At 45.3% G+C, this 27,657-nt stretch overlaps 2 protein-coding genes across 10 annotated transcripts in view; one reads left to right on the forward strand and one right to left on the reverse strand.

Moving 5' to 3' along the window:
* The first annotated feature begins 24,631 nt into the window (after positions 1-24,631).
* Positions 24,632-27,657, forward strand: part of Abcc5 (ATP binding cassette subfamily C member 5) — a 97,236-nt gene continuing 94,210 nt past the window's right edge. For 3 of the 9 annotated variants that reach the window (XM_028857575.2, XM_028857576.2, XM_028857577.2), the window contains exons 1-2: positions 24,805-24,949; positions 27,300-27,480. In XM_028857575.2, coding sequence (XP_028713408.1) covers positions 27,352-27,480 — 129 coding nt within the window. In that variant the 5' untranslated portion in view covers positions 24,805-24,949; positions 27,300-27,351. Of the gene's footprint in view, positions 24,655-24,803; positions 24,950-27,076; positions 27,111-27,299; positions 27,481-27,657 lie in introns of those variants that run through there. The other 6 variants (XM_037209892.1, XM_028857571.2, XM_037209897.1 and 3 more) reach the window with 6 other exon arrangements.
* Positions 24,966-27,403, reverse strand: LOC119088822 (translation initiation factor IF-2-like). Its single transcript, XM_037209898.1, has 2 exons — positions 27,300-27,403; positions 24,966-25,354 (listed from the first exon to the last, which is right to left on the reverse strand). Exons 1-2 carry the CDS (start codon positions 27,384-27,386, stop codon positions 24,992-24,994), a joined length of 450 nt encoding a protein of 149 aa, XP_037065793.1. The 5' UTR covers positions 27,387-27,403; the 3' UTR covers positions 24,966-24,991.

The following is a 27,657-nucleotide window of genomic DNA, read 5'->3' on the forward strand; positions in this document are numbered from 1 at the left end:
GAAAAAAGGATTTCCACCTAAAATAAGAGCTCATTGCTTTACTCCAGATCCACTGCCTGTGTTTCTCACGTGCATACAGACAGGGCCCTGATCTTTGTCTCATGGCTGTATCCGAGAGAAAAATAAAAAATTAAAATAACAAACCGGGATCAGACTACAATCTTGGGCATCCCCAAAGAGTGGAGAGAGATCTAAGAATCAGCTGAGGTTAGCCATCCTCTTAGTCAAGGGATGGGAAGGGCTGTGGCTGTGCTGCAGTTGGTCCACTGTTGAACCCTAGACACCATTTACCCCCTCGTCAGGAGCAAAAATGTGCCTGCCGCTGCCAGTACAGCCCGAGGACAACCCCCGGGGTGTCCATCGCAAAGAATATAGCTCAGACTGCAGCCGCGAGAACGGCGGACTCACTGTGGTGACGGCAGCTGTGTGGGGATCCAGCAGAGGCGGCGAGAAACGTGCATGCACTCACAGTCTTGCTGGATGGGGGAAGAGGCATCAGGCAGCAGTGGTCACAGCAGGTCCTCGGTGCTCGGTGGTGTATCCGAGTCTAACGGCACCGATGTTGGTTAAATGGTACACTGCTTGTGGCTGGCAGCGGCCATGCTGGCAGAGGAGAGCGCTGATCAGAAGAATTACAGACCATAGTTACCTTTTTAGAGCTTTATTGGGAGGAGGGGGAGAGGGGGGGGAGAGACAGAAAGGACAGACGGAAGGAAGGAGCAGAAAGGAAAGAAAGGGATGCACAGAGGGCCCACCCACTTTTTAGGCTGGGACGCCGTCGCAGGCTGATGATGTAATTAAGGACCGAATCCTTACAATAGCCACAGAAAAGAAACTAGAAAATGGTGCCACAGCTTTATCCATTGTAATTGGGAGTTGGAGCCAGGTGGAAACAGAAAAAGAAGTGGATGCATCCCATCACAATCCATTTATCTTAAGATGATATCTCATGCGGGGTCATTAAGTCCAAGAAGACAGGTCCAATGCTGTCTGATTGTTCTGTTTTTTGAGTTGGTCGAAGAAAAGAGGGTCACTCTAAGATGAATTTTAGGCTCTCTGGCAGCAGGGAGGAACAGTTTCTGTGAACTGAACCTTGAATAGTCATGCAAAGGCTTATTTAATAGTTGTTACACAAAAGTTGTTTTTGGGTAAAACAAGTTCCCCATACCAATGACCCTGATCTAATTTATCTGTTTTCTGAAGGAAAACATGACACCATTTCAACTTTAATCCTTATTGTGTACTGTTTACAGAACATAGTAATCCAAGATATCTAAGTGTGCCAGGACATTCTCGTGACTGAAGCCATGAAATGGCTGTAAAGCTCCTTCAGCAAAACTAAAGATAACAGAAAACTGTGGTGATATTTTGTTTGTGCTCTAGCAAATAAAATTTGCCTGAAGATCAGAGGACAGAGCCAGCCACTAGATTAAACATAGAGGTCAGGCAATGTGTGGAGACCTACAGAGGTGTCCTGGTGAGATCTGAGCTTGCTTTACCCAGCAGGGCTGCATAGGGGAATGATTGGCTCCCAGCAAGGGAGAGCTGTTGGCACAGGGGAAGTTGCTTTGGGTGTGGAAAAAGCTTAAGGGCAAATAAAGAACCTGAGTTGTGCCTGAGATGCAAGTGAGGGAAACACTGGGCTAATAAAAGTCTATCAAGGACAAGGCACCACTGAGAGAGCTCATAGCAATCTTAAAATGCACCTCCAAAGAATCAAGAAGGGGAAACTGTACCCTCAGTCACCAAATGAAGCTTGATGGCTGCCTGAGCGGTTGGTGCAGTGAGTGGAACAGAGGAATGTCAGCTCTGATGACACCGTAGCTGCTGAGGAACCAATGTTCCTGACACTGATGTTCCGTCCTGCAGTCTGGGGAAGCAGGAGACTAAGGGAATTCCCTAGACTGCTGAAAAGGAGTTTGGGACAAAGGCTTTCGTCATTATTTGGTAAAAGTTGGAATGAAACGGAGCCCAGAGCCACACGGAATCTGATTGCTATCGGCAAATCGATGGCCCCTTTAAGAGGCGGTTCCTGACTCTTAACTAGCTGAGCAGAAAGGCAGCTTAGTACAGTAATTCCACCTTCACCCTAGCGAAAGCTAATCGAAAGTGCTGCTGTCACTGGGAGTGGAGTTTCAGCAACGTTTGAATTGTTACATTCAGGGAAACTGCAATGAATTTGAGAAAAGGGACCACCCCCTGCCCAGTGGCCATCCGCCTCTGGGGACATTTCTGCCAGTTCCAGAATGTCTGGCAGGGCCTGGTGGGAAGGGCGGCTCAGGGGGACCAGCCTCATCCCGAGGTTTCCAGCCCTCTAGCAGCAGCACTTACCGAACCCTGGGGTGGAGGGAGCTGGATACAAAGACTCTAGAGCTGCTGACGAATTAGACTCTGGTTTCAAAATTACAGGAGAACTTTAAGACTATTATTAGAACTAATTTTTCATAAACTTCAGCAGTGAAACAGTTCTGAGTTCACCTACATTGTTAAGTATGGTAACTCACGATTCATGTACTGTCTGGTTGGAAGAAAACGTAAATAGATCTGTTAAGAGATTTATTTTAGATATTTGCTAAAATTTGTAAAGTAGTCCTATAGAGAGTTTGCTTTTGGATGTAAGAATTGTAAATATGTGCAGTAATAGTCATACTAGTTGTAAATATGTATAGTAATATTCATAGTAGGATTACGTCAATCTGTTGATATTAATGAACCATGGTTTGTTGAAGCTAAGGGATTCTTTGAGTTTGATGCAGTTACATCAGGAGTTTATTGATTTATCTGATGCATTTGCATCAAGAGTTCATTGATTTAAAAAAGATCTTGGCACAGCTAAGGCTGTTATAGACATCTTAGACCCATTCAAAAAGGACATTCCACCTTTATCATCCTCTACTCCTTTACTGGTGGGTGTGGCAGCCCTAGGGATTGCTGTGGTTGTTTCAACTACTTGCAAGCTCTTAGTAGGGACCTGAGTCAGAGTTGAGTTAAGCTCTGTACTTCCACCTGCCAGAGGCTGGTTGTCAGGGATGGGCAATGTTCTTGCTAGCTTCCAACCTAATACAGAGTACACTTGGCGGAAAGTGTATCTCAAATATGGGTAAGGCTTGTCCAGCTGAAGGAGACGACCTAAGGCAGACACAGTCTATCTGAGGGGCCTTTTAATATATTAAGAAGGGGGAGCTGTGAAGGCCCACAGAGGTTTCCTAGTGAGATATGGGCTTGCTTTACCCAGCTGGGCTGCATGGGGTAATGATTGGACCACAGGCGTGGTTACCAGGTGTTTGGAAGGGTCTGCAATTGGCTGTGTGGTGTGCTTTGATCTAGCAAGGGGGAGGCCTTTTGCCCCACCCCTGGCATTGTTATGAAAAACCCTTTTGAAGAGACAGAGGGGCTGGTGGATTTTGATCCAAGTTCTCCCGAAGCTATCCTGTGTTTCTGTCTGTCTCCTCTCCACTATCTTTCTATTTAAAAGTTTCTTATTCCTCTCTCCTCCTCATAGGGACCCTTTAAAAGGTAGGAGCTGCAACATCCTTAATCACCAGAGAAATGCAAATCAAAACGACTCTGAGATACCACCTTACACCTGTCAGAATGGCTACGATCAAAAACACCAATGACAGTCAATGTTGGAGAGGATGTGGAGCAAAGGGAACACTCCTCCACTGTTGGTGGGAATGTAAGTTTGTACAACCACTGTGGAAATCAGTATGTTGCTTTCTCAGAAAATTAGGAATCGAACTACCTCAAGACCCAGCCATCCCACTCTTGGGCATATACCCAAAGAATGCTGATTCATACCATAAAGATACATGCTCAGCTATGTTCATAGCAGCACTATTTGTAATAGCCAGAACCTGGAAACAACCTAGATGCCCGTCAACGGAAGAATGGATGAAAAAAATGTGGTACATAGACACAATGGAGTACTACTCAGCAGAGAAAAACAATGAAAGCATGAAATTTGCAGGCAAATGGATGGAACTAGAAAAAAATCATCCTGAGTGAGGTAACCCAAACCCAGAAAGACAGTCATGGTATGTACTCACTCATAAGTGGTTTCTAGATATAAAATAAAGAACAATCAGACTACAACCCATAGAACCATAGAGGCTATATATATAGCATGGAGGTCCCTAGGATGACTGTGGCTTATAATAAATTTCGGTTTTACTCAATTACTGAAAAAAAAAAATAGCCAAACGAATGGAAACACATGAACAATGAACCAAAGGCTGAGGGGCCCCCAGCTGGATCAGGTCCTCTGAATAGGTGAGACAGTTGATTGGCTTGATCTGTTTGGGAGGCATCTAGGCAGTGGGAGCAAATCCTGTGCTCATTGCATGAGTTGGCTGTTTGAAACCTGGAGCTTATGCAGGGACGCTTGGCACAGTCTGGGAGGAAGGGACTGGACCTGCCTGGACTGAGTCTACCAGGTTGATCTCAGTCCTCGGGGGAAGGATTTGCCCTGGAGGAGGTGGGAATGGGGGGTGGGTTGGAGGTAAGGGGAGGGGGTGGGAGGGGGGAGAACAGGGGAACCCATGGCTGATATGTAGAACTGAATGGCATTATAAAATAAAAAAAAAAAAAAGGTGGGAGCTGACCTCCCACAGATGGTGCCCTGAACAGGGACTCAGGTTCAGGGACCCCCACAGCAGTAGTAGCACGCACCTTTAATCCAGCACTTAGGAGGCAGAGATCTGTCTGGATCTCTGTGAGTTCAAAGCCACCCTGGGACACATGAGATTAATCCAATCTAAAAGAGAAACAGCCAGGCAGTGGTGACACACACACCTTTAATCCCAGTACTTGGGAGTCACACACCTTTAATCCCAGAACTAGGAAGGTTGAGACAGGAAGTGATAAGGCTGGGCAGAGAAAGGCTGAGGATTTGTGGAGACAAGATCTTCCCCTTTCAGCTGAAGAGCTGGTGAGGTAGGGACTCTGACCCAGGCTGGGTGGAGACTTAGGCCACATGTAGCTCTGGCCTGTGGCTACAGAGTCATAGGCAAGGGGCTTTTTCATGAATTCATGCCCTAAAAGTTGGATGCCAGATGTTTCATGAATCCTAATTAGTCTTAGAATAAAAACCCTGAGCCAGATATTGGGGTAAATGCTGAAAGATCAGAGAGACAAAGGAACAAGCCGCTAGAGAAACTTCTTAACACTACCAAATCCTCAGGCTGAAAGGGAGGTGAGATCCTTTCTCCACAAATCCTCAGACTGCATGCCTCTGAGTCCTCAGCCAAAAGCTAGTTCCTGTCTCCTCACACCTTACATGCCTTTCTCTGCCCAGCCACATCACTTCCTGTCTCAACCTTCCTATTGCTGGGATTAATGGCGTGTGTGTGCTTCCCAAATACTGGTAGCAAAGGCATGAGTGCTGGGATTAAGGATATATGACTTCCAAGTACTGGGATTAAAGTTGTGTGCCACCACTGCCTGGCTCTGTTTCTCTCCTGAACTGAATCAATCTCATACAGTCCAGGGTGGCCTTGAACTCACAGAGATCTCTGCCTCCTGAGTGCAGGATTAAAGGTGTGTGCCACCACTGCCTGACCTCTATGTTTAATCTAGTGGCTGGCTCTGTCCTCTGATCCTCAGGCAAATTTTATTTGTTAGAGTACAAAACAAAAACAAAAACAAACAAAAAAAAAAAAAACCCACATTTCCCTTTAAGTTTCTGTTGCAGCCTCTGCAGCAAACTCCACAGGCTTTCGGGCTCCAAAAGCCACAGGAGTTAGCTGTTTTCACATGTGTGCCACCCCCAAGCAACTGGCTCTTTGGCTTCTTCCCTCTCCTGGTGGGTTGTGGCTTTCTCTGGACTCCCCTCCTTGGGCTGCAGCCACACTAGGTAGCTGCCACACCATCATCTGAATCATTATTGTCAGCAGATTTGGTGAGTCAATTGGGATTTCTTAAAGGGAGGAATTAGTGAAAAATAAAAAGACAGAGAGATAGTTTTTTTTTTCCCACATTAAAAAATGGGAAGCATTTTTACAATGGAGGGAATTAGGTCTGTATTTGATAATACACTAGATGGCTTGAAAATGGAACAATTAATGAGAGGATAATTAATGTAGATGGAATTTATGTAATGTCAATTATAAATATATTTGTTTGATCATTTCCGTTTTATCATTTAAAAAGTTGGTCAATATGAGTGCCAAGATAAAAATTTTAGAAAAAATTGTTAAAACCGATCATAAAGATATTCAGACCCAGACAGAGGAATTTATTATAATGCATTATAAAGTTTCAGAAAAACAGCTTAAGGCTTTCAAACAGCCAACCTTAATTTATCCAGTAACCTTACAGGAACTGTCAAATAATGCATATCCCCCCAGACTGTGTATGACCTGAATGGACTCTTGTGCAAATGTTAAATTTGGGGAGATTCAAGAAAGAAAGTGATATTCTCATATGGCATGCACTCACCTTTTGGGAAGCAGAAGTTAAACTCGTGGTCTACTTGTAATAGAATTATCCCTCCAGACTGGAGAGATTTTGTTATCACAGTCTTGGAGGCTGGACCCCAATTACAATGGAGGACCTGGTAGAAGGATGAGGCTAAGACCATTGAACAATGAAGCAGAGCTAGAAATATGGAAATTTCCCAAGATCAACTTCTTGAAGAAGGCAATTATGCTGATGTACAAAGACAATCTTTATATGATGACCACCCCCTGGCTTTATGCTGCTCAGCAGCCTTGAATGCTTGGGACAGAATTGAAGAAGTAGGAAAGAAAATTGAGTCATTTACAAAAGTTATACAGGGCCCCAAAGAAACCTTCACTGATTTCTTACAAAGGTTGACTTCAAGCCAGGCAGTGGTGGCACACATCTTTAATCTCAACACTCAGGAGGCAGAGGCAGGCAGATCTTTGTGAGTTCCAGGCCAGCTTGGTCTGCAGAGTAAGATCCAAAAAAGGCACAAAGCTACACAGAGAAACCCTGTCCAAAAAAAAAAAAAAAAAAAGATTGACTTCAGTAGTAAATAGAATGATACAAAATTCAGAAGCTAGACAAATAATAATTGAATCTCTGGCTTTTGAAAATGCTAATGCACAATGCAAAAGGGTAATTAGGCTGTTAAAGAAAAGATCAGTACCCTTGTAGGAATGCATCTGAAATACAATCATATTGAATCTTATGACCATGATTATGCTTAGATAGGAGAGGTGGTTTCCAGAGGCTTGAAAAATCAAAATGTCAAACATTTCAATTTCAGTAAATAAGGTCACCTAAAAGGGATTGTAGACAGGGCATTACTAGAAACAATGATTTTTTTTCTAAGAATAATCCCAAACAGAATGCCCTCCCTTTATGGATTATGCAGAAGGTGTAGCAAAGGTAGACATTAGACAAATGAATGTAGATCAACAAGGGACAGACAAGGTAATCCTTTGCCTTTGCCATCAGGAAATTCTCTGAGGGGTCTCTTTCAGACCCCCATGACAAATTCGGTTCAGTCCTTTCCTGTCATCATGGAGGAAACTCCTTCCTAGAGAAATTAAAGAACCTAATGCCTATTATAAGAAACCATACTGCTCTGGATGATAGAACAGCTATAGAAAATAAAACAAAAATTCAGGAGAAACTGTAAGTCAAAATTGATAAAGATTACATTTGAAACCTCCTCAAAGTTAGGATAAGGGAAAGGTTTTGTATTGCCTTTTCAGGGTAATAAAAACAACCATCTTGAGGAATTTAAAGACCTTTGGACAAATAAAAATCCAAAGAAGAAGGGAGAACTATCTAGAAAAAAATACCAAGAAAAGAAATAATCTGACTTAATGGGATCTCTGAAGTCTCCAAAAAGATGATGGGATCCCAAAATGATGATTCCACATGGACTATGATAAGACAAACACCACCCAAAGATTGGCCTTGGACTACAAACTGCTCAGGACAATTTCGAGGTGGCTAGCTAAGATGATTCCAGTCTTATAGACTACTCTAGCCAGGACTTGAGACAAGCCCTGTACTTTCCCATTATGCAGAAATTAGACAACAAATGATACAGCTAACTCTCCCAGGACTTGACAATTAACCAAGATTTAAAGATTTTTCTTTTCAGGATCCCCTAAAGATGCCTTCACCCCCAGACAGCAGGAAGTAAATTTAAGAATACAATGCCCAGCTGGGCGGTGGTGGCCCACGCCTTTAATCCCAGCACTCAGACAGCAGAAGCAGGCGGATCTCTGTGAGTTCGAGGCCAGCTTGGTCTACAAAGCGAGTTCCAGGAAAGGTGCAAAGCTACACAAAGAAACCCTGTCTCAAAAAAAAACCAACCAAACAAAAAGAACACAATGCCCACATTCCCAAGAGGTTGGTGGTTTTTGGTCATTCAATAGGTATTGGTGAAATTATTAAGGCCACTCCACGTAGTTGAAAGGGAGGTTTATTTTGTGGGGTAACTTGCAAGTGAAGGAATAGGTAACAGGGTCTGGGAAAGGTGTAGCACAGTCTGGCGGTGTTCTCTGGAGAACTCTGCTCAGTCTACCTCCAGCGTCCAGGGTCCAGGAACCAAGAGAGCCAGCACATCTGGATTGTGGGTCTTCAGGGTCCTCTCTTGGCCCCCCTTTGTAGGCATGACAGTTACTGAAGCCTCAATGGGGGTTGGAACTTCCAGATCAAAGCTGGAATGGCTACCCACTACAAATAGATTATAGATATTTGTCATTGTTTAGGGTAGTTGGTTAAAAGTTGTTATTGGTATATAATCAGGAAAAAAGCTAAACAAAGGAGATTAGATTCAGGATTCTTGTCTGGAAAAAAAAGAAGAGATGCAGATATGACAGGGGAAAAGGGTAAATTATTGCATCTACTCTGGGGAAAAAAAAAGATATTTGAGGGCTGAAGAGCTGGCTCAGTGGTTAAGAGCACTGGCTGCTCTTCCAGAGGACCTGAGTTCAATTCCCAGCATCTACATGGAGGCTCAACTCTGTCTGTAGTTCTAGTTCCAGGAGTTCCTAGGCTTCTGGCTTCCTAGGGTACTGTGCTCATGCATGAGTGTACTCCCACATACATATGCTCATGTATGCATACTCCCACATAGATAACATACACATACACAAATTTAAAAAAAAGTAAATCTAGGCCGGGTGGTGGTGGCGCATGCCTTTAATCCCAGCACTTGGGAGGCAGAGGCAGGTGGATCTCTGTGAGTTCGAGGCCAGCCTGGGCTACTGAGTGAGTTCCAGGAAAGGCGCAAAGCTACATAGAGAAACCCTGTCTCGAAAAACCAAAAAAAAAAAGAAAAAAAAAAAGTAAATCTTTAAAAAAAAGTGCTGCGGGCCGCAGGAATATCATAAGAACTCAGCTGGTTATGGCAAAGTCACTACCTGGAGGAATCAGGGAATTCCTCCAGAGGAAGCCAAATCCCAAGGAGTTTTTGGTGTTACTTGGCTTGTTATATATCAGCTGTATTCTGTTATGAAAATCATGTGTGCCTTCATAGTTTTCCCAATTGATTTTTCCCTAAGAAGGGCTAACAATGTGAACTGATCTACTCTCTAGACATACACATTCCAGGCATTTGGAGAACAGCCTCAGGAAAGGCTTTCTCTGGAATCAGATATCTCCCCTAGCCACTTTCAAGGACTAAAGGAGACATCACCCAGGTGGTCACCCAATTTCCGAGGATTAACAGTGATAACAACCCACAGGCGAGTCTCCTGACTTAAGGTAAATTCCACAAGGGGAAACCGTCTAGGTCAGGTGGACATTAAGTAATAGCTTTATACAATTTAGCTCAGACCCCTCCTTTCTTACAGCCTTACTAACTTTATAGACCTCTAACTACTTATCTAACCACTTCTAGGAATATTTAGATAACCTTCTGTGCTAACAGCTATGCTCAGCCAGAATTCCCAGTTCAAGCCTCCCTGTAATTATCATTATTGGTAGCATCCGGCCAGGTCCATCACCGGATGGAGGAAAGTACCTTATCAGAGATACCTCTGTACTCTCTAAGAACAGACTTAAGCATCCAGGCTACCTGTTTGAGAAAGCCTGGTGGATGTGCTAATTAAGCTTAACTTCCTCCTTTCCCAAACCTTACCTCCAGTTCCAGATCTCCCTTTAACTATCACCAGAGGCATCTAGCTGTACACAGGTTGCCTAGAGACTGAGCACACTTTCCCCCACCCTGCAGAAAAACGGCAGACAGCCTGGACAGATAGGAGCCACAGGAAAAAAGAAGACAGTTTTATTTTCTCCCATTGACCTAGCAACTTACAGATTTTTAACATCTTTTACCAAACACATTTAAGATTATAGTTGTGCACGTAAGATCCCTCTTCTTAGATATTACCCATATTTAGCCTTTAGTTAATTCATTAGTCACTTCCCCTTTGGGTCACAAATGGTAATTAACAACTAGTGCCCCTCTTTGTAATTCTTATCAACCCTCCATTTGATCTTGATAGCGGACAATCACTGCCTGAGGAAGTTCAGGCTGAGTGTCCTGGGTGGAGGGGAGGATTGTGATTTTGGGAAGATATATAACTGTAAAGCAGAGGACAGAGAGGAGGGGAGAGAATGGAAGAACTAGATGGGTAAGAACTTGAGAGGAACAAACTGAGATGGGGAAGAAGTAGATTGAAGGGCTACAGGAGAGTACTAGAGGAACGAGATGGAAGATGAGGAAGAACCAGATGAGAGAGAAGGAGACGGAAGAGGAGATAATATGGGAAGGAACAAGATGGATGAGAACCTAGAAGGGGCAGAACTAGATGAAGGAATTAAGATAGAACTTAGAGGGGATCGCAGACATGTGTAGAGAGAAATCAGGCTAAAGATGACCTAAATATGAGAGCAGAATATGAGCTTATAACTGTCACAGAATAATAAAGTATATGGACTAAGGAGTTTCATGTACATAGATTCAAATTCTTTTCATCAAAGATTAATTATCAGCTGGTTGTAGATTCTTTCTGGACCCTGGGAGGGGACTATCGAGGGGCTGGACCCCCATAGTCCCCGATAAAAAAAGATATTGAAATGATAGGATAAAAAGGTAGATTATTGAATCTACTTTTAAAAGCAACTACTAGTTTTAAGTATTTTACATTAGATTGGACTTTTGCATATTGTATACAAAATTTTATATATTGACACAAAGTTGAGATTATTTTCGTTAGAACTTACTGTACATCTGTTTCTAATCTTGTTCAAGGTATTGTACCTATACAACTCATTTAACAATGTGATGCAAATTGCTAGTCCTTGAAAGTTATTATTAGAAACTATTTAGGAAAAGTAAATGCAGGTTAGTAATTGGTCACCTATTACAATTGAACCTGTAGTCATATTAGGTATGTTTTCAAGGTCAAACAGAAATATATTTTAGATACACAGGTCATCTTGAAACACTTCAGAGATCTACAGAATATGGCATTTAAGATGTTTTAATAACATAGGTTCTTTTTTTTTTATGACAATGAAATATGTCTGCTCCTGGCAGCACCAATCTACTTCAGAGAAGATGGTGAGCATTGCAGAAACTTCATATGGAGTTTGCTTTCTTAGTTGCAAAAGTTGGCCACTGGGAAGAAAGTGCACTTGCATTGACTGCTGACAGTATGCTGTCCAAATGGGACAAGCAGGACACAAAAGAAAGGACTGCTGAACTTTGCCAAGACAAGTTAGGACAACCCTTCAGAAAATCCTGCTTCACAGAAAGTCTGTCAGGGATGCTAGGCCTATAGGCTGAAGATGGATTCCCCAACATTACAGAGGAATCTTGGTGACTGTCCAGACAGCCAGCTGTTTCTGTCATTTCTCACATTTTTTGGAAGTTGCTTGTTTGCACTTCCTGCTTACTCAGTTAATATTATTTCCCTCTTGGGTATCTGATGGAGTTGAAGACTAGATAATTATAGTTATAGTTTTCCTTGATAACAAATTCTGAAAAGAAACTCAATAAAGAGGTGTAAAGTGTATAAGGTTGAGAGACATTAAAGGATAATTCTGATGCCAGGCAGTGGTGGCTCAAGCCTTTTATCCCAGCACTCAGGAGGCAGAGATGGGTGGATCTCTGTCAGCTGGAGGCCAGCCTGGTCTACAAAGTGAGTTCCAGGATAGTCAGGACTGTTACACAGAGAAACCTTGTCTTAAAAAACAAAACAAAACAAAACAAAAAACAAAAAAGAAAAAAAAAGAAAGAAAAAAAGAGAGTTTTGGTAATGCAAATTAGAAAAGAAGGTGAATTAGGTACAACATTTTGGACTCACCAAGATAGAATAGATAATGGAGTATTTTCTCTGATTTTGTCAAATGCAAATAGACTAGACATTGTTAATGTAATTCTTGACTATATATATTGTATATAGTTTTTCTTACATTAGTTATAACCTTCTTTTATTATTTTAGACAAAAAAGAGAAAATGTGGTGATATTTTGTTTGTATTCTAACAAATAAAATTTGCCTGAAGATCAGTGGACAGAGTCAGCCATTAGATTAAATATAGAGGCCAGGCAGTGGTAGCACGTATCTTTAATCCTAGCACTTGGGAGGCAGAGATCTGTCTGGATCTCTGCCAGTCCAAAGCCACCCTGGACTAGATGAGATTAATCCAGTTTAAAAGAGAATAGGAGCCAGGCAGTGTTGGCACACACCTTTAATCACAGCACTTGAGATCTCATGGCTTTGCTCCCAGTATTTGGGAAGCACACACCCCTTTAATCCCAGCACTAGGAGTTTGAGACAGGAAGTGATATGACTGGGCAGAGAAAGGCATATAAGCGGGGAGGAGACAGAAACTCAGCCCCCTTTCCAGCTGAGGACTCAGGGGCATTCAGTCTGAGGAGCTGACGAGGTGAGAAGTGGCTGTGACTTGTTTCCTCTGATCTTTCAGCATTTATCCCAATATCTGGCTCTGGGTTTTTATAAGACCAATTAGGAATCATGCAACAGAAAACAACCACTATTTTCCACAATTATTTCTTCAAGGTCTAAGTACTTCTAAAAAACAACGATTTCATTCTAATGTTTACACTAGAAAGAATGACTCTACTAATTTTTCCTCTACACAATGCCACAATTTCTCTAAGCTCACACTCAAAATATTCCACTAAGCAGTTACTTTTGGAATCATAAGCCACTGGAAATGCAGATAAGATAATCTAGATGAACTGGAAACAGGTGAAAACCCGGTTGGAAGGCCCATTGGGGAAGTTCCTCGTGTAGTGTCTCAAAAGGAATGGACTTGACCTTCTCTGATTTCATTGCACTGTTTAGTCATGTCTCCTCACCTTTGAAAATTAAGCTCCAACTTAAAAAAACGTGAAAAATAAATTTTCTAATATAAAACTTGATGTTCTAACCATTTTTAGCCTACAATTCAGTAGCATTAAGAACTCTCATCTTGCTGGGCGGTGATGGCACATGCCTATAATCCCAGCACTTGGGAGTCAGATGTAGGTGGATCTCTGTGAGTTCAAGGCTAGCCTGGTCTATGGACTGAATTCCAGGACAGCCAGGGCTACATAGAGAAACACTGTCTGGGGGAAACAAAAAACAAAAAACTAAAAAACCCACTCATTTATTGTCAACTACCACCACGCATTGCTAGAACACTGTACTTGCCAAATTGAAACTCTAACCTGCTAAACAATAATTTCCTATTCTTCCTCCTGAGTCCTGGACAACCACCTCTGTGATTTTTGACTATTCTAAGTATCATATGAGGGAATTATACACTTTCCATCTTTTGTGCTGCTTTATTTCACTCTGCAAAATGTCCTTAAGGCTGTTTATGGTGGAACATGTATCCCAATTATCTTCCTTTTAAAGGCTGAATAATAGTCCATTGCATGCCTACATATGTGTGCATACCTATTGTATGGAGAGGTAGATACACACCCACAATTTGTCTGTCTAGTTACCTGTCTGTTACCTGCTGAGTTGCTTGCATTCCACCCCCCCAGAGAGGCATACTCTTTAGCCCAGGCTAGCTCCAAATTCAAGTTCTAGGATTACAGATATTTGCTTCCAAGCTCACTTGCTGCCATGTTTAACTCTTTTTGAATAATTCTGCTATGAACATCAATGTTCAGCATCTCTTTGATGACCTTTTTGAGACAGGGTCTCTATGTAGTCTTGGTTGTCCTGGTTTGTGCTATGTAGACCAGGCTGGCTTCAAAGTCACAGAGATTGTCCTGCCTCTGCCTCCAGAGTGCTTGGATTAAAGGTGTGCACTGGCTTATTCAGCCTAAATTATTAATTAATTTATTTTATGTGTAGGTGCATTTTGACTGTGTAGGTATGGCCTGCTTGTAGGTCCATGTACCACATGTATGCAGTGTCCCAGATGTTAGAAGAAGATGTCTGATCCTGAGACTGAGCCTCCATGTGGGTGCTGGGAGTTGAACTCAGGTTCTCTCGAAGAACAGTCTTAACTCTTATTGGCTGAACCATCTCTCCAGCCCCTTAGTTCTTTTGCATATATAATTAGTGTTAATGTTGTGAAATCTTGTGAAAAGCTTTGGCGGGTTTGAACCAAGGTGCCCTGTGGTGTGGTGCTGTGGAAAGTCACTCACACAGCAGACATGACATCTACATGGAAAGTTTTATTATTAAAGGGAGAGAGAGAGAGAGAGAGAGGGAGAGGGGTGGCAGGCTACCTTTGGTGAGGTGGGGGGGCAAAGGGAGAAGAGTTTTTTCTTTTTCTTTTTCTTTTTTTTTTGGTTTTTCGAGACAGGGTTTCTCTGTGTAGCTTTGCGCCTTTCCTGGAACTCACTTGGTAGCCCAGGCTGGCCTCGAACTCACAGAGATCCGCCTGCCTCTGCCTCCCGAGTGCTGGGATTAAAGGCGTGCGCCACCACCGCCCGGCTGGAACATGTTTTTAAGCTTTTATCAGAGACAGATTGTTTAAGGCACCTGTTTCCTGTACTATTTTAGCATCCAGGAGACAGGTGACCAATTATTGAGAGCATTTAACAGTAATAGATGGTTATATTAAAGTCTGTTTATGCAGAGCCCAGACACTTTTGGGTCTGAGGGTGTAAACACCTTTTAGCTGTTACAGTTTCTTACATGATGATCTCTGGACTCCAGTCCTGTGATGATCCTGTACGATGATTAGCTGAGCAGTTAATTAGAAGAGGTAACTGGGAAGAGAAAAGCTTGTGCATGAGAACTTATTTCTGTGGAATTAGGGACAAGGCAGAGATCAGGGCCCTGTCTGTGTCCCTGTGCATGAAGAGGAGAAGCACAGGCAGGTGGGTCTGGAGTGGGGCACATGGAGGGAGCAATGAAATGAAAGCTCCTACCTCAGCTGGAAAATCTTTTCCCATTAAGTAACACTGAAAATACAATTAGATGTGGGAGGGGAGGTAAGGCTGTCCTCCCTACCCCAACGATGTGGAGAGGTGAGACCCCAAAACTCCCAGGACTGGGCTAGTGGCTCTGATGTCCAGAAAGAAAGAAATGGATCGCTTCCATGCTGCATTCTGGGTTCCCTGCAAGCGAGCCTGTGGCTAAGCCTAGGTCTGCTGGAGGTCTTTTTCTGTCCCCCCTGCCCCTTGGTGCCTGAGTACAGTCAGCTGACTGATTGTCTTTCTAGGCAACACTTTGAACAAGGTCTGCTCCCCCCCACACACACACACTTAAAACAGGGACCCAGCGGCTTTCAGAGCCAGTGTGTGGCAGCACTTGGCAATTCTGTTCTCAGGCTTTTTTCATCTCTCCCCTGGTACACCTTAAATGCCACAGCTGAAACTTCTGCCTGTGGGGTCAGGAGACTATGCTCTCTAGATGCTTAAGTTTCAGCCCTATGTCAGGGAGGTCTGGGGGATAAAAGATGGATGTTTTTTTAATGTCCGCTGGCTTGGGGATAACTTTAGGAAGACCTGCCAGGAGGCAAGCTATAAACTGATCTCTGGCTAAAGAGTCATCCTGATTACTGTAAACTTATTTGCACGGATCCTAGCCTGCTTTCAGACCCCTCTGTGCTTCTCAGGGCAGCTTGAGAATGAGTGGGAGGAGTTAAGCTGGGAGCCTGACACTGGAGAGCCTGCCCAATACCGGACGGAGAGTGGAAAGCAGAGCACAGAGGGGAGAACAGAAAAGATAAGGTTCTTTAGAGTCAGAGAGTCCTTAGGTTTAGAAATGCACGTGGTCAGGAGAGAGAGAGAGAGTCAGAAAGTGAGGGGCTTTAGCGCTTTAGAGCTTGGGTAAAAGTGTGGGGGTAAGTAACTGTTTTCATTTGCCCATTTGCTGGCAGAAGTTAGATAATTCCCGTGAAATGTCGGGATTGAAACAGCCAAATTTACTGGTATCCACCCCATGTCCCATGGCTGCAGTGCTGAGAGAGAAAAATAAAAAAATTAAAATAACAAACGGGATCCCAGGCTCCTATTTTAAGCGTCTTTGAGAATAGGTAGTCTGTGGACTGGCATTAACAGCAGAAATTACCCCAACTGTTGCCTTGATAAGGGTAAGGGCTGGGGCCTATGTACCAGAGGACTCCCAGGGGCCCAGACAGCATCCAGTACTTCGTCAAGATTGAATGTGTCGTGGTACACAGCCGAGGACTGCCCCCAGGGGTCTGGTGTGAGGAATATAGCTCAGGCTGCAGCCATGGGAAATGGCAGGGGTCGGAAAGGGGAAAAACTCACCAATTTGGTTGGCAGGTGTGGTGTGCGGGTCCAGCTGCTGGGCAAATGAGAAAGCGGATCACACAGTTGCAGGTCCTTGGTATAGGTTTCCAGCAATGCTCAGTCCCAGACGCTGAGTGAGAGGAATTTCTTATCTGAGTCACGGCACCAATGAAAGGATGATAAACGGCGCTCATGGCAGGTGCTGGTTAGGTCACGGTCACGACAGAACCCAGTGTTAGTTTTCAGAGCTTTATTAGGAGGGAGAGGGGAGCCAGGCCTGGAGAGAGAAAAAGATGGTGGCGAGGGGCGAGAGGGAGCAGAGCAGAGAGCAGAGAGAGAGGATGGGGTCTGCGTCCAGCTTTTTAAGGCGAGTACGTAGTCACCAGCGCACACTGATGACGCAAGACGCATGAACTGCGTATGTGCAGGAGTGAGCGCAGGGTCCTAGCAGTCTTGATGGGTGTTGTGGTTTTGATCTGCATTTCCTCGCTGAGTGATGTACCTCTCACCACTGCAGTGCTGGTTCGGGACTCCCCACTTCCAGGGTACAGGCGGAATGAGGGAGATGTTGGTGTGAACAGGGATGGTGTAGTTGCTGATTGTGTGGAAGGTGTTTCTCCAAAATCTGCGTGGCTGTTCTGTCAAGCAGACTGGTAACCGCTCCCCGGGGGGCCTCAGTCTGAAAGCTAATGGGGAAAGTGGCGCCCTCCCTGAACTGAGCAGGGACCTTTCAAAGCGGGGCCAGACCTGGGACTCCGGGGGGTGTTACTACACAGAGAGCGAGCCAGGGAGGGGATGTAGTGGGAAAAGCACAGCCGTTTTACATTCTTGGGTCAAGGACAAGGGACCTGGGCTGAGGGTGGGGGTGGGGCTGAGGCGGATAGAAAATGAGCTGAGTCAGGCATTTGCCTTCAATTCTTAGTCTGTCCCAGGCCAAGCTTTCCCAAGTGTGTCTGCGAACCCAGCCCTGCCTGCTCTGCTCCAGCGACCTGAAACATTTTCAGCCTGACCACAAACCTTTACGCCTGCACCAAACGTCCCTGAACTATCTTGGTGATGTCATATTTCTTCTCTTCCCAGTATTACTAAGGTGCAGGTAGTTACAAATGATCGATAGAGGAAGTAACCAGGTAGGTATATATGGGACCTTAGGGAAGCGACTTCAAATTAAAGGCATGCTTGCTATGTGCACATCTGTACTGCAGTTCTCTTCCCACACTGGTGCGTGCCTAGGGAATTGTGGGGCACTTGTGCTGGCAGTCTCCTTCTGTTAGCTTGCAGTATCCTTCGTTGCCTTTTCTATGATGTAAAAGAAAAATACCCTGGACTGCCTGGGAAGGTTCCCTCTTCTGTGACAGGAGCCCCCCACCCCTGCCCTGGCTCTTCTCCCTTAGCATCTTGTGTGGTACATTTTGAGAGCACACAATGAAGAATTTCCTTTTCCTTAACGTCAGTCTATGCTCAGAATAACAGGGGTGGATTATTTTCTGGAAAGCAAAGAACACAGGGAAGGAGAGGAAGTCGCTGGGTCCTGGGGATTGGAAAAGCAGCTAGAAGGACCCCTAAGTAATTGTTAGGGTTCTAGGAAGAGGGTCCCCTCTTGAAGCAGTGGGTGCAGGATGAAGTAGAGAGCAGAGCGAGCCTCCATGGAGCCAGCCTTTTTCCATCTCCTCCCTTTAGCCCCCCTCCTCTGGGGACTCTTGAGGATGCTTAGCACAGCTTCACTTCTGTTGTGTGGTAAACACAAACACCCTTCCCGGAAGCAGCTTAGGAGACGAAAGGGCTTATGTGGCTCACAATTCCAGGATACAGTCCATTATTTCTAGCAAACTGAGGCAGGAGGCGGGAACCTAAAGCACCAGGTCCACAGTCAGGAGCGGTGGACTTCTCAATCAGCTTCTTTTATCATACTCGGCTCAGGGCCCAGCCCAGGAAATGGTTCTGTCCACATGCATGATGGGTCCTTCTATATCAATTACCAGTGAAGACAGTTCTCCACAGATCCGCCCTTAGGCCAACACAATCCTGATCTAGACAATTCCCCAAGTGATGCCTTCTTCCCAGATGACTCTAAATCGTGCCAGGTTGACAAGACTAACCAATACATCAGCCTTAGAAGGCTGCACGCAACACACTGAGAGAGACAGATGACAGGCGGCGTTAGCTAACGTCCCGGCAAGCATGCTTGGCAGCTAGAGACTGTCCCAGCGGAATGATCCAAACTCTGATCTTACTGGGTGGCGATGTCACCTCCAAAAGTAACAGACAAATCAATCTGGAGAGCAGGCAGAACTGGTAGGCGTCTTAAAGGCATGGAGCGGCTGCCATGCTCTCAAGTGGCAGCTACTTTAACCCCCTTTCACTTTTGAAAATAAAGTGGGGGGATATATTCTCTCATTTATTCACTTACTTATTCATTCGTGTGTATGTGATGGGTTGGGATGTGTACCACAGCGTATGTGGGAAGAACAGAGGACAACTTGGAGGAGTTGGTCCCTTCCTACAGTGCAGGTGCTGGGAATCGAACTCAGGTTGTCAGGTTTGATAGCAAGTGCCTTTATCCCCTGAGCTGTCTTGTAGGCCCATGGGGGATTGTTGTTGTTGCTGTTTTTTGAGACAGGGTTTCTCTGTGTAACAGTCCTGGCTGTCCTGGAACTCACTCTGTAGACCAGGCTGGCCTCAAACTTATAGAGATCCTTCTATCTCTGCCTCCCCAGTGCTGGTATTAAAGGCATGTGCCACCACTGCCTAGCTGTAGTCACTATTCTTGACCTGTGTGTGTGTGTGTGTGTGTGTGTGTGTGTGTGTGTGTGTGTATGTGTGTTTCTGAGTGTGTATACGCAACCATGTGTGTGTGTGTGTGTGTGTGTGTGTGTGTGTGTGTGTGTGTGTGTAGGCCAGAAGTGAAAAACCTCCACAATGAAAATTTCAAAACACTAAAGGAGGAATTAAAGAAGACACTAGAAGATGAAAAACTTCCCATGCTCATGATCAGAAGAATTAATTTTATGAAAATGACTCTTACTAAAAGCAACCTGTAGCTTCCATACAGTCTTCATAAAAGCCAGGCGGTGGTGATGCACGCCTTTAATCCCAGCACTTGGGAGGCAGAGGCAGGTGGATCTTTGGGAGTTCAAGGGCAGCCTGGTCTACAAAGCAAGTTCTAGGACAGCCAGGATTGTTAACACAGAGAAACTCGGTCTTGAAAAACAAAAACAAAACAAACAAACAAACAAACACATCTTCATAAAAATTCCAATGCCATTCATAGAAAAAAAAAAAAGCCAGGCATGGTGACACTCCCATTACTGGGGAATCAGAGGCAGGCAGATCTCTGAGTTTAAGGCCAGCCTGGTCTACAGATCGAGAGAGAGTACCAGGACAGCCAGAGCTACACAGAGAAACCCTGTTTCAAAAACACAAACAAACAAAACAAACAAACAAGAGAAACAGAAAAAAAACCCTAAAAATTCACGTGGAAGCACAAAAGACCTAAACTAGCCAAAGCAATTCTAAGCAAAAGGAATCATTGCTGGAGATATCACTATACCCGACTTCAACTTATACAACAGGGCCCTAGTAACAGAAATGCAATATATAGGCACAAAAACACATAGACCAATCAAACAGAATAGAGGACCCACATATAATCATGCAACTATAGTCACTTGATTTTTGACAGAGGCCAAAAATACAGATTGGTGAAAACAGCCTCTTCAAATGGTGTAGGAAAAACCGGATACGTACCTGCGCAATGGTGAAACTGATCCCCGGATCTCATACTGTACTGTTTCCCCTGTCAGATGAATGATGGCGATAATCAGCTGACTCTTAAAAAAGATGTTTTGTTTATTCGTCTTGTTTGGCTTTTTGAGACACAGTCTTATTGTGTAGCCCTGGCTGGCCAGGAACTCACTTAGTAGATGAACTCGACTCAAACTTGAGTGACCCTCTTGCCTCTGCTCAAACCACAGGAGTCTATACCAGCTGAAAATCCCCAGCTCAAAATCAACCTCATTCCACGAAAAGGCCTTTCGTTACAAGATTTAGCGGCACCACTTTAGTTCTTGTGGCTGACAGGAGCGCGGAGCAGAGGATGGGTGATGGTAGATGAGGACTTCCAGGGCTTCGCAGGAGAGCGCTCCTGTCAACAAACAGGTCACTGTCAAGACGTTTCACATCCACGAATTAGGGTGCTGCCACCAGCCTCCTCTTTCCAACCCATGGACAAGTTCCGATGGTTTGAGCTCCAGTCATCCGTCACCTTTTCCCGGATCCCATTCTCCCAGCTGGATTCTTCTCTTTTATTCTGGCTCCTCCTCCAGTCTTCCAGACACAGACAAGCTTTCTAAACTTTAATTTTTCAGTCCCAAAATACTAATCAAGCTTTATTTTTATAACTTTAAGAAAGTTTTCAAGAGTTTTATTTTTATGTGTAGGGGTGTTTTGCCCGAATATTTGTATGCCATGTGGATGCAGTGCCCTTGGTGGCCAGAAGAGGATGTCAGATCCCCAGAACTGGAGATAGACAGCTGTGAGGGACCCTGTTGGTTCTGGGAATCAAACTTGGTTCCTCTTGAAGAGAAGGCAGAGCTCTTTAATATTTATTTATTTACTCATTTACTTACTTTTATTTATTTATTTATTTATTTATTTATTTATTTATTTATTTATTTATTATGTATACAGTGTTCCGCCTGCATGTCTGCCTACATGACAGAAGAGGGCACCAGATCTCATTACAGATGGCTGTGAGCCACCATGTGGTTGCTGGGAATTGAACTCAGGACCTCTACAGCCAGTGCTCTTAACGGCTGAGCCATCTCTCCAGCCCCAAGGCAGAGCTCTTAGCTGAGGAGCCATCTCCCCGCCCATACTTTATTATCATTTTACGCATACCTGTGTATGGGTGTGCACAGGCCATATCAGACCAGCGGAAGTCAACTCTGCGGAGTTGGTTCTCACCTTTCCATAGACTTAAGATAGTTAATTCCAGCCCTCGGGCTTATATGGTGAGTGCCTTGATCTGTTGAGCCATCTTGCCTGCCCCACCGGCGGCCAGCTTTGAAATGGTTGTCTTTCGTCATTGCACAGAGTTGTAGTGTAGTCTAACACACCCCTGGGGCTTTGTTAGTTCTCTGCCTGTCTCCAAAGTCCCTGCCTTGCTAGCTCTCATTGTGTCTTGGAGGGAGCAGATACCTTTGTTCCTTGTTTTTTTTTTTTTTAATTATTTATTTTTATGTTACGTGTTTGGATGTTTTGCTTGCATGTATGTCTGTGCACCATACATGCATGCAGTGCTCAAGAGTGCCAGAAGAGGGCATCAGATGCCCTGGAAAATGGAGATGCCATGTGGGTCCTTCTTCCTCTGGAAGAGCAGTCAGTGCTCTTAATGGCTGAGCCATCTCTCCAGCTCAAACAGGCCCAGATTTTTATGTAGGTACTAAGGATCTGAGCTCGGGTTCTCAAGCATTTTTTTTTATGGACTGAAGAATCTCCATAGTCCCCATGTTTTTTAAATTTTTATTTGATTTTATTTTTTAGAAAGGGTTTCACTAGGTAGCCTTGGATAGCCTGGAACTTGCTTATCTCTATGTAGACGAGATTGGCCTTGAACTCACAGAGATCATCTACCTCTGCCTTCCAAGTGCTTAGGACTAAAGGCGTGCACCACCATGTCTGTCCTCATACACAATTTTAAGAGAAAGGATAACCGATATATTTGAAGTATTTCAAGGACATTTTAGGAGCTTTGCATTTCCTATGAAGGTACGGGATTTGCAGCTTTTGTGTCCTACAGTATTTAAGGCATTTGTGGAGCTACGAGCATGCTTTAGTGAGATGAGCTCTCACTGCTATTTTAACCTTTGATTAGTGGGCCTGGGTGTCTTTTCAAATTTGAGTGACTATTGTCTTTGCTGTGAACTAGTTACATTATTTTCCTTTTCTTATTTGGTCATAGAAATTTGCATTAAAATTTTCACTCACAAGGACACAGATCAGATGGTAGAGTGCTTGCCTATTACTCACTAAGCCCTGGGCTCAGTCCCAGCACTGTGTAAAATGAGTCATAATGGTACAGTCATAAACCACGAGATGTGGCCATCATCTGTAATTCCAGTAAGAATCAGACAGAGACAGGAGGACCAAAAGGTCCTGGTTACCTTACCTACATAGCAAGTTCAGCCTCTGAAATCCCTGAGACCCTGCCTCAATAAAACAAAAAACAAACAAAAACCAGTTATAACTGTGGCTTATCTTTTCACTTAATAACATCGTGTATATATCTTAATTTTAACCGTAAAAAAATGACCAGCTTTTTGTTATTGTGACAAATACCTGAGAAAATGTCAATTTAAAGGAGGAAATACTTATTTTGGCTCAGGTTTTAGTCCATGGTGGGCTGGTTTCATTACTGTGGGCTGGCACAAGGCTGATCATCTTGGAGGGATCATTTGAGACAGGAAGTGGACAGGGACAACATACCTCCCTCAAAGGCATGCCTACAGTGATCTGCTCCCTCTAACAAGGCTCCAAGTCCTAACGTTTCACCAGCTCCCAACAATGCCATGGAACTGTGGATCCATCAATTAAGTCAGAGTCCTCATGATCCCACTTCCTCAAAGCCCCACCTCTGAACACTACCTAGCATCATGAGCCTTTGGGGGGTACTTAGTATCCCTACACAATGCCCATCTCTATCTCTCCCTTTTGTTTATTTTAAGAGGTTCTCCCCTCTTCACAAGTTCATAAAGGTATTTCATGTTTTCTCCAAAAGTGTTAAAATTTAAAACTAATTTAAGGTTTTCTTCACATTTAGGTATTTGATCTGCCTGAAACCTGGTATTGAGCAGAATTTTTCTTCACTATGGATAATCAGTCGCCCCAGTATTCACCTCCTCAGGGCTGGCATGGCAGAAGGTTGCCAGTATACCATGCTGTTTCTACCTTACAATTTTATTTGTGTGTATATGTGTATATTTGTGTGAGTGCCCATCCACACCCGGAAGTTAGAGGACAGCTTTGGGTGTCCTGTTGGCTCACTCTCTGTCCTGTTCTCTTACGCCAGGCTCTCTCACTGAATGTGTCACCGGCTTGGTAGCTAGCAAGTCGAAGCAGTCCTCCTGCCTCTGCTCCACAGTCCTGGGGTCACAGTGACTGCCCAGCCACACTTGGCTTGTTCCGTGGGTGAGGAGGATTTGAATTGACATCTACAAGCACTCTTACCACTGATCCATCTCCCCAGCTCCCAGGCTATTAATTCTCTAGGACTGGTCTATTATTCCTTCTGTGCGTCAAGTATACACTGGCAATTACTCCAGCTTTATGACATCGTTAGCCTTTTTTTTTTTTTTTAATTTCTCTTTTGGTTTTTCAAGACAGGGTTTCTCTGTTTAACAGTCTTGACTGTCCTGGAATATTTGCTTTGCTGGCCTCGAACTCACTGAGATCCGCCTGCCTCTGCCTCCCACGTGCTGTGTGATTAAAGGCACACGCCACCACCAACAGGCTAAGTTTCTTAAATAGATAACTATAAACAAGCCCCCGGTACTTTAAAGGCAGGGAGGGACTCAACAGAGAAGTTCTTACATTAGGATTCTGAAATAGATAAAGAAGAAAGATAAAATGACAAATGCCTTGGGGACCTCAATTTCATTTATAAGAACAGATCGATAGTTAGCATATCATTTTTACATCCCTTGTCACTTTGGAAATTGTGATCCTGGCATTTTATTACTTAGAAGCCAGGCAGCTGTGATGGACCGGTGAGAGAGGAAATCGAAAGATACCCATCCATGTACAATGCGGTGAACTCATGCACCAGCAAATGTGGAATGATGAGTGACACCACCGCTAATAGTTGGGGCTGGACAGAAGCAGGCTACAGTGACCTTCACGATGTTTTCTGGCACGTGGAACGGCCGCGGATATTTGGAAGTGCCTTACTTTGAATTTCCGTCTGCCCGGGACCACGACGCCACCGGCCTTCCTGAACTGCCCGCCCAGCCCCCGGTACTCAGGACTTCGGAGAAGATTCCAGACCGGGTATCAGAAGCCGGGGAGGGATGGGGGCAGCACGGGATGCGCACGGGGACGGTGCTAGCCTGCACCCCATCCCGGGCACCAGCGGTGCTTCTGGGAAACGTAGTCCTTTGCGGTATGCGGCGCCGGGGGCTGTCGGATAAGGGACTACGATTCCCTTCGGTCTTGCGCAAGCTTTGTGCAGCGCGCTTGCGCGGTGTGGGGGACGATGCCGCTATAGAGGCTTGTTTTGCTCTGGGTCCGATGTTGGCGAGCGTGCCGGGGCGGTCTGCTCTCCCTTGGGGAGGCTGGGGTGCAGGTAGGTGACGGCTCTCGCCTTGCCCACGCAGCGTCCGCGCTGTCACGGCCTCACTCCCTTGGGTTTCCCGGGGCGTGATGGGCGGTGGGAAGCCACGGGCCGGAGAAGCGGGGCCTGCGTCGCCCCGGTGTCGCGCGGTCCCCGGCTTGGGTGGCGACCTCGCGGGCTGTGCCGGGGCCCCGGTGTTACGAGGCGGGAGGGGAGGTCTGAGGGGCGGCCGCGGCCGGCTCTGCTCTCGGCGCGGCCACCAGGGGGAGCTGCGTTCGCTCTGGGTGGGTCGTGGCGCCTGTGCTCGCCAGGCCCGGGCTGGCGTGGGAACGCCCTAGGGCCAGGGTGGTGGAGCTGGGCAGAGAGGAGCCCCAACACCCTCCGGGACTGGAGGCCCGACTGCCAGCCACCTACGATGTAAGTCGTTATCTTCGCTTCTTTCTTTTCTTTTTCTTTTTCTTTTTTTTTTTTTTTGCGAACTGGATGTTCGTGACATCAGCACGCACCGCGGATCCGTGGCAGAACCGGGATGGGAGCCTGGGTCTCCTGTCATCGGTGCCCTTTTCGCTGCTGGCACGCAGAGCTGTTAGTGGGTCTGTGCTGGTCACATCTGGGTCGTGCGTTTTCGCACAGATGTGGAGGTCTCGGTGCAGAGGGGCGCAGGGAGGATCGTGGAAGTTTTGAGTTCCGGAGGGAGAAATGGATAGGTTTTCCTGAGGTCTCTGGAGTGAGTGAACGGTGAGGGAGCTGGGAGGCACAGGTGGGTTCTGGGGGGGGCGTGGTAAGTGTAGCTACTGGGCCTGAAGGAGCTTCCTGGGGCGCTGGAAACCTACTGATGGATGTGGTGATAACACTGCTTGGGAACACCAGCCCGGCTGGTTCCAGTTCTCCGGTCCTACGCAACGCCCCTCCCCCCTGCAGAATCGCCGCATCCTTATGCAGGGCAGATGGCTACCCCTTTATCACTGGGAAGAGAATTTTTAAAAGGCAGATCAGGTGACCCCAACCCTGTCAGTTTTGAGTTGGGGCACTGATGTGCGAGTCCCCGCTTCATTTATTCTCTTTTATCCCTTTATACAGCGCTGGCTTAGACTGAAACATACCGGTCGGTTTTCCTAGTCCTCTGACACTTGGGGCCGTAGCTTTGGTTTTGACTTTGCTGGACACTGAACAGAACCTCTCTGGCTTATATGCTTTATCACTGAGTTCAAGTTAGCATTAATTTAAAAAAAAAAAAAAAAGACTTCCGGTCAACTGCAAGGGAAAAGTCAGAAAATGAGGAAGTGAAAAGTGTGTTAGGCCGGACGGGGAGCCTGGTGTAGCCATCCTTCCTTAGTTGCTTGCTTCATACCCAGGCCTTGCTTCTTTCCCAGACCTGTCAATCACCTTCCTACTGCACCGCCGCCGCCCGCTCCTGTGCCTCGTGCTTGTCAGATCCCAGACACACGGAAGATGGTGTCCTCCTTGTGTGACTTTACAGCCGCTCAGGTGTTTGCATACTCTCAGAGCGGTGCTTCTTTTGTTTTAAGTAAGGCAATGGGGTGTTCAAGATAACGGGGCACTGTTCCCCATACCCTTAGGTATAGAAACTGACTTTGTCTGGAAGGATAGGCGAGTCAGGATAGGTCACTACAGTCCCTATTTTATCTCACCAACCACTCGGAAAACAGTCATTTTTGTCACAACAGGGTCATTGCTACCACAGTCTTTGTATACACTCTGCAGGTTCTGCTTCATAATCTGTGGCGGAGAAATCTGCCTCCTATAGGTTCTTAGAGGTGGGAGACGCTTTGCCTGTTCTCCTTGGCGTGTTTGGTGTTGTGAATGGGTTCCCTTGGCCTCCTCCCTCTCCACCTCCCCTAACCCCCTCTTGCCTATTTTTAAAGTGTCACTAATCTTCCCCTTCCAGATGCCAGGTCTGTTTATAGCTTAGCCTTCCTGAGGCCTCTGGGACACCGCCACTGTTTTTGCTTAGTAAACTGGTTTTGTTTATAGTGTATGTCATCATTGACTAGGTGCTGTCCCCCTCCACCCCCAGACAGGGTTTCTCTGTGTAGCCCTGGCTGTCCTGGCACTCACTCTGTAGACCAGGCTGACCTCGAACTCACAGAGATCCGCCTGCTCTGCCTCTCGAGTGCTGGGATTAAAGGCGTGCGCCACTATGCCTGGCTAGGTAATTTTTCTTGATGCTAGAATACTATCCTTTTTCCTTTAAAAAGCGAAGTGATATTTAGAGTCATTTATGGCTGCAGTGGTAAGAAAGTGTCACTACTCTGTCCCTTCTTCCTGTTGTAAAGGACTTTGGCATCTGCTTAAGCATGATTAGGAAATCATGTCTGCTTTTGTAAATTTTTAATTTCAGAAATTCTGAAGTGAATGGAAGAGGCTGAGCTCTGGTACCCCACTTGGTGAAGATGAAGGATATTGACATGGGAAAGGAGTACATCATCCCCAGTCCTGGGTACAGAAGTGTCAGGGAAAGAAGCAGTGGGCCTGGGCCACTCAGAGACCGCGAGGAATCCCGGTTCCAGAGATCGAGACCGGTTAGTGCCTCCCTCCCCACAGTCCGTTTCTTACCTGCTTGTTGGACTACACCGTGTCTCCCTTTTTTCATATGATACATATTTTATAATTTTATTTTTCTGAATTAGCTTGAGGCCAATGTTCAAAATTTATGATTCCTTAGACCCGGAGTGTAGCTCAGTGGTAGAGGGTGTGCT

This window comes from Peromyscus leucopus, chromosome 12, assembly GCF_004664715.2.
Source record: "Peromyscus leucopus breed LL Stock chromosome 12, UCI_PerLeu_2.1, whole genome shotgun sequence".
NCBI lineage: Eukaryota > Metazoa > Chordata > Mammalia > Rodentia > Cricetidae > Peromyscus > Peromyscus leucopus.

Excerpts from the sequence above, each read along its gene's own strand:
- LOC119088822 (XM_037209898.1), bottom strand. The coding sequence starts at position 27,386 with ATGATGTACTCCTTTCCCATGTCAATATCCTTCATCTTCACCAAGTGG. Across the intron at positions 25,355-27,299 it reads TTCCATTCACTTCAGAATTT|ATCGTAGGTGGCTGGCAGTC; the intron begins CTGAAATTAAAA and ends ATAACGACTTAC.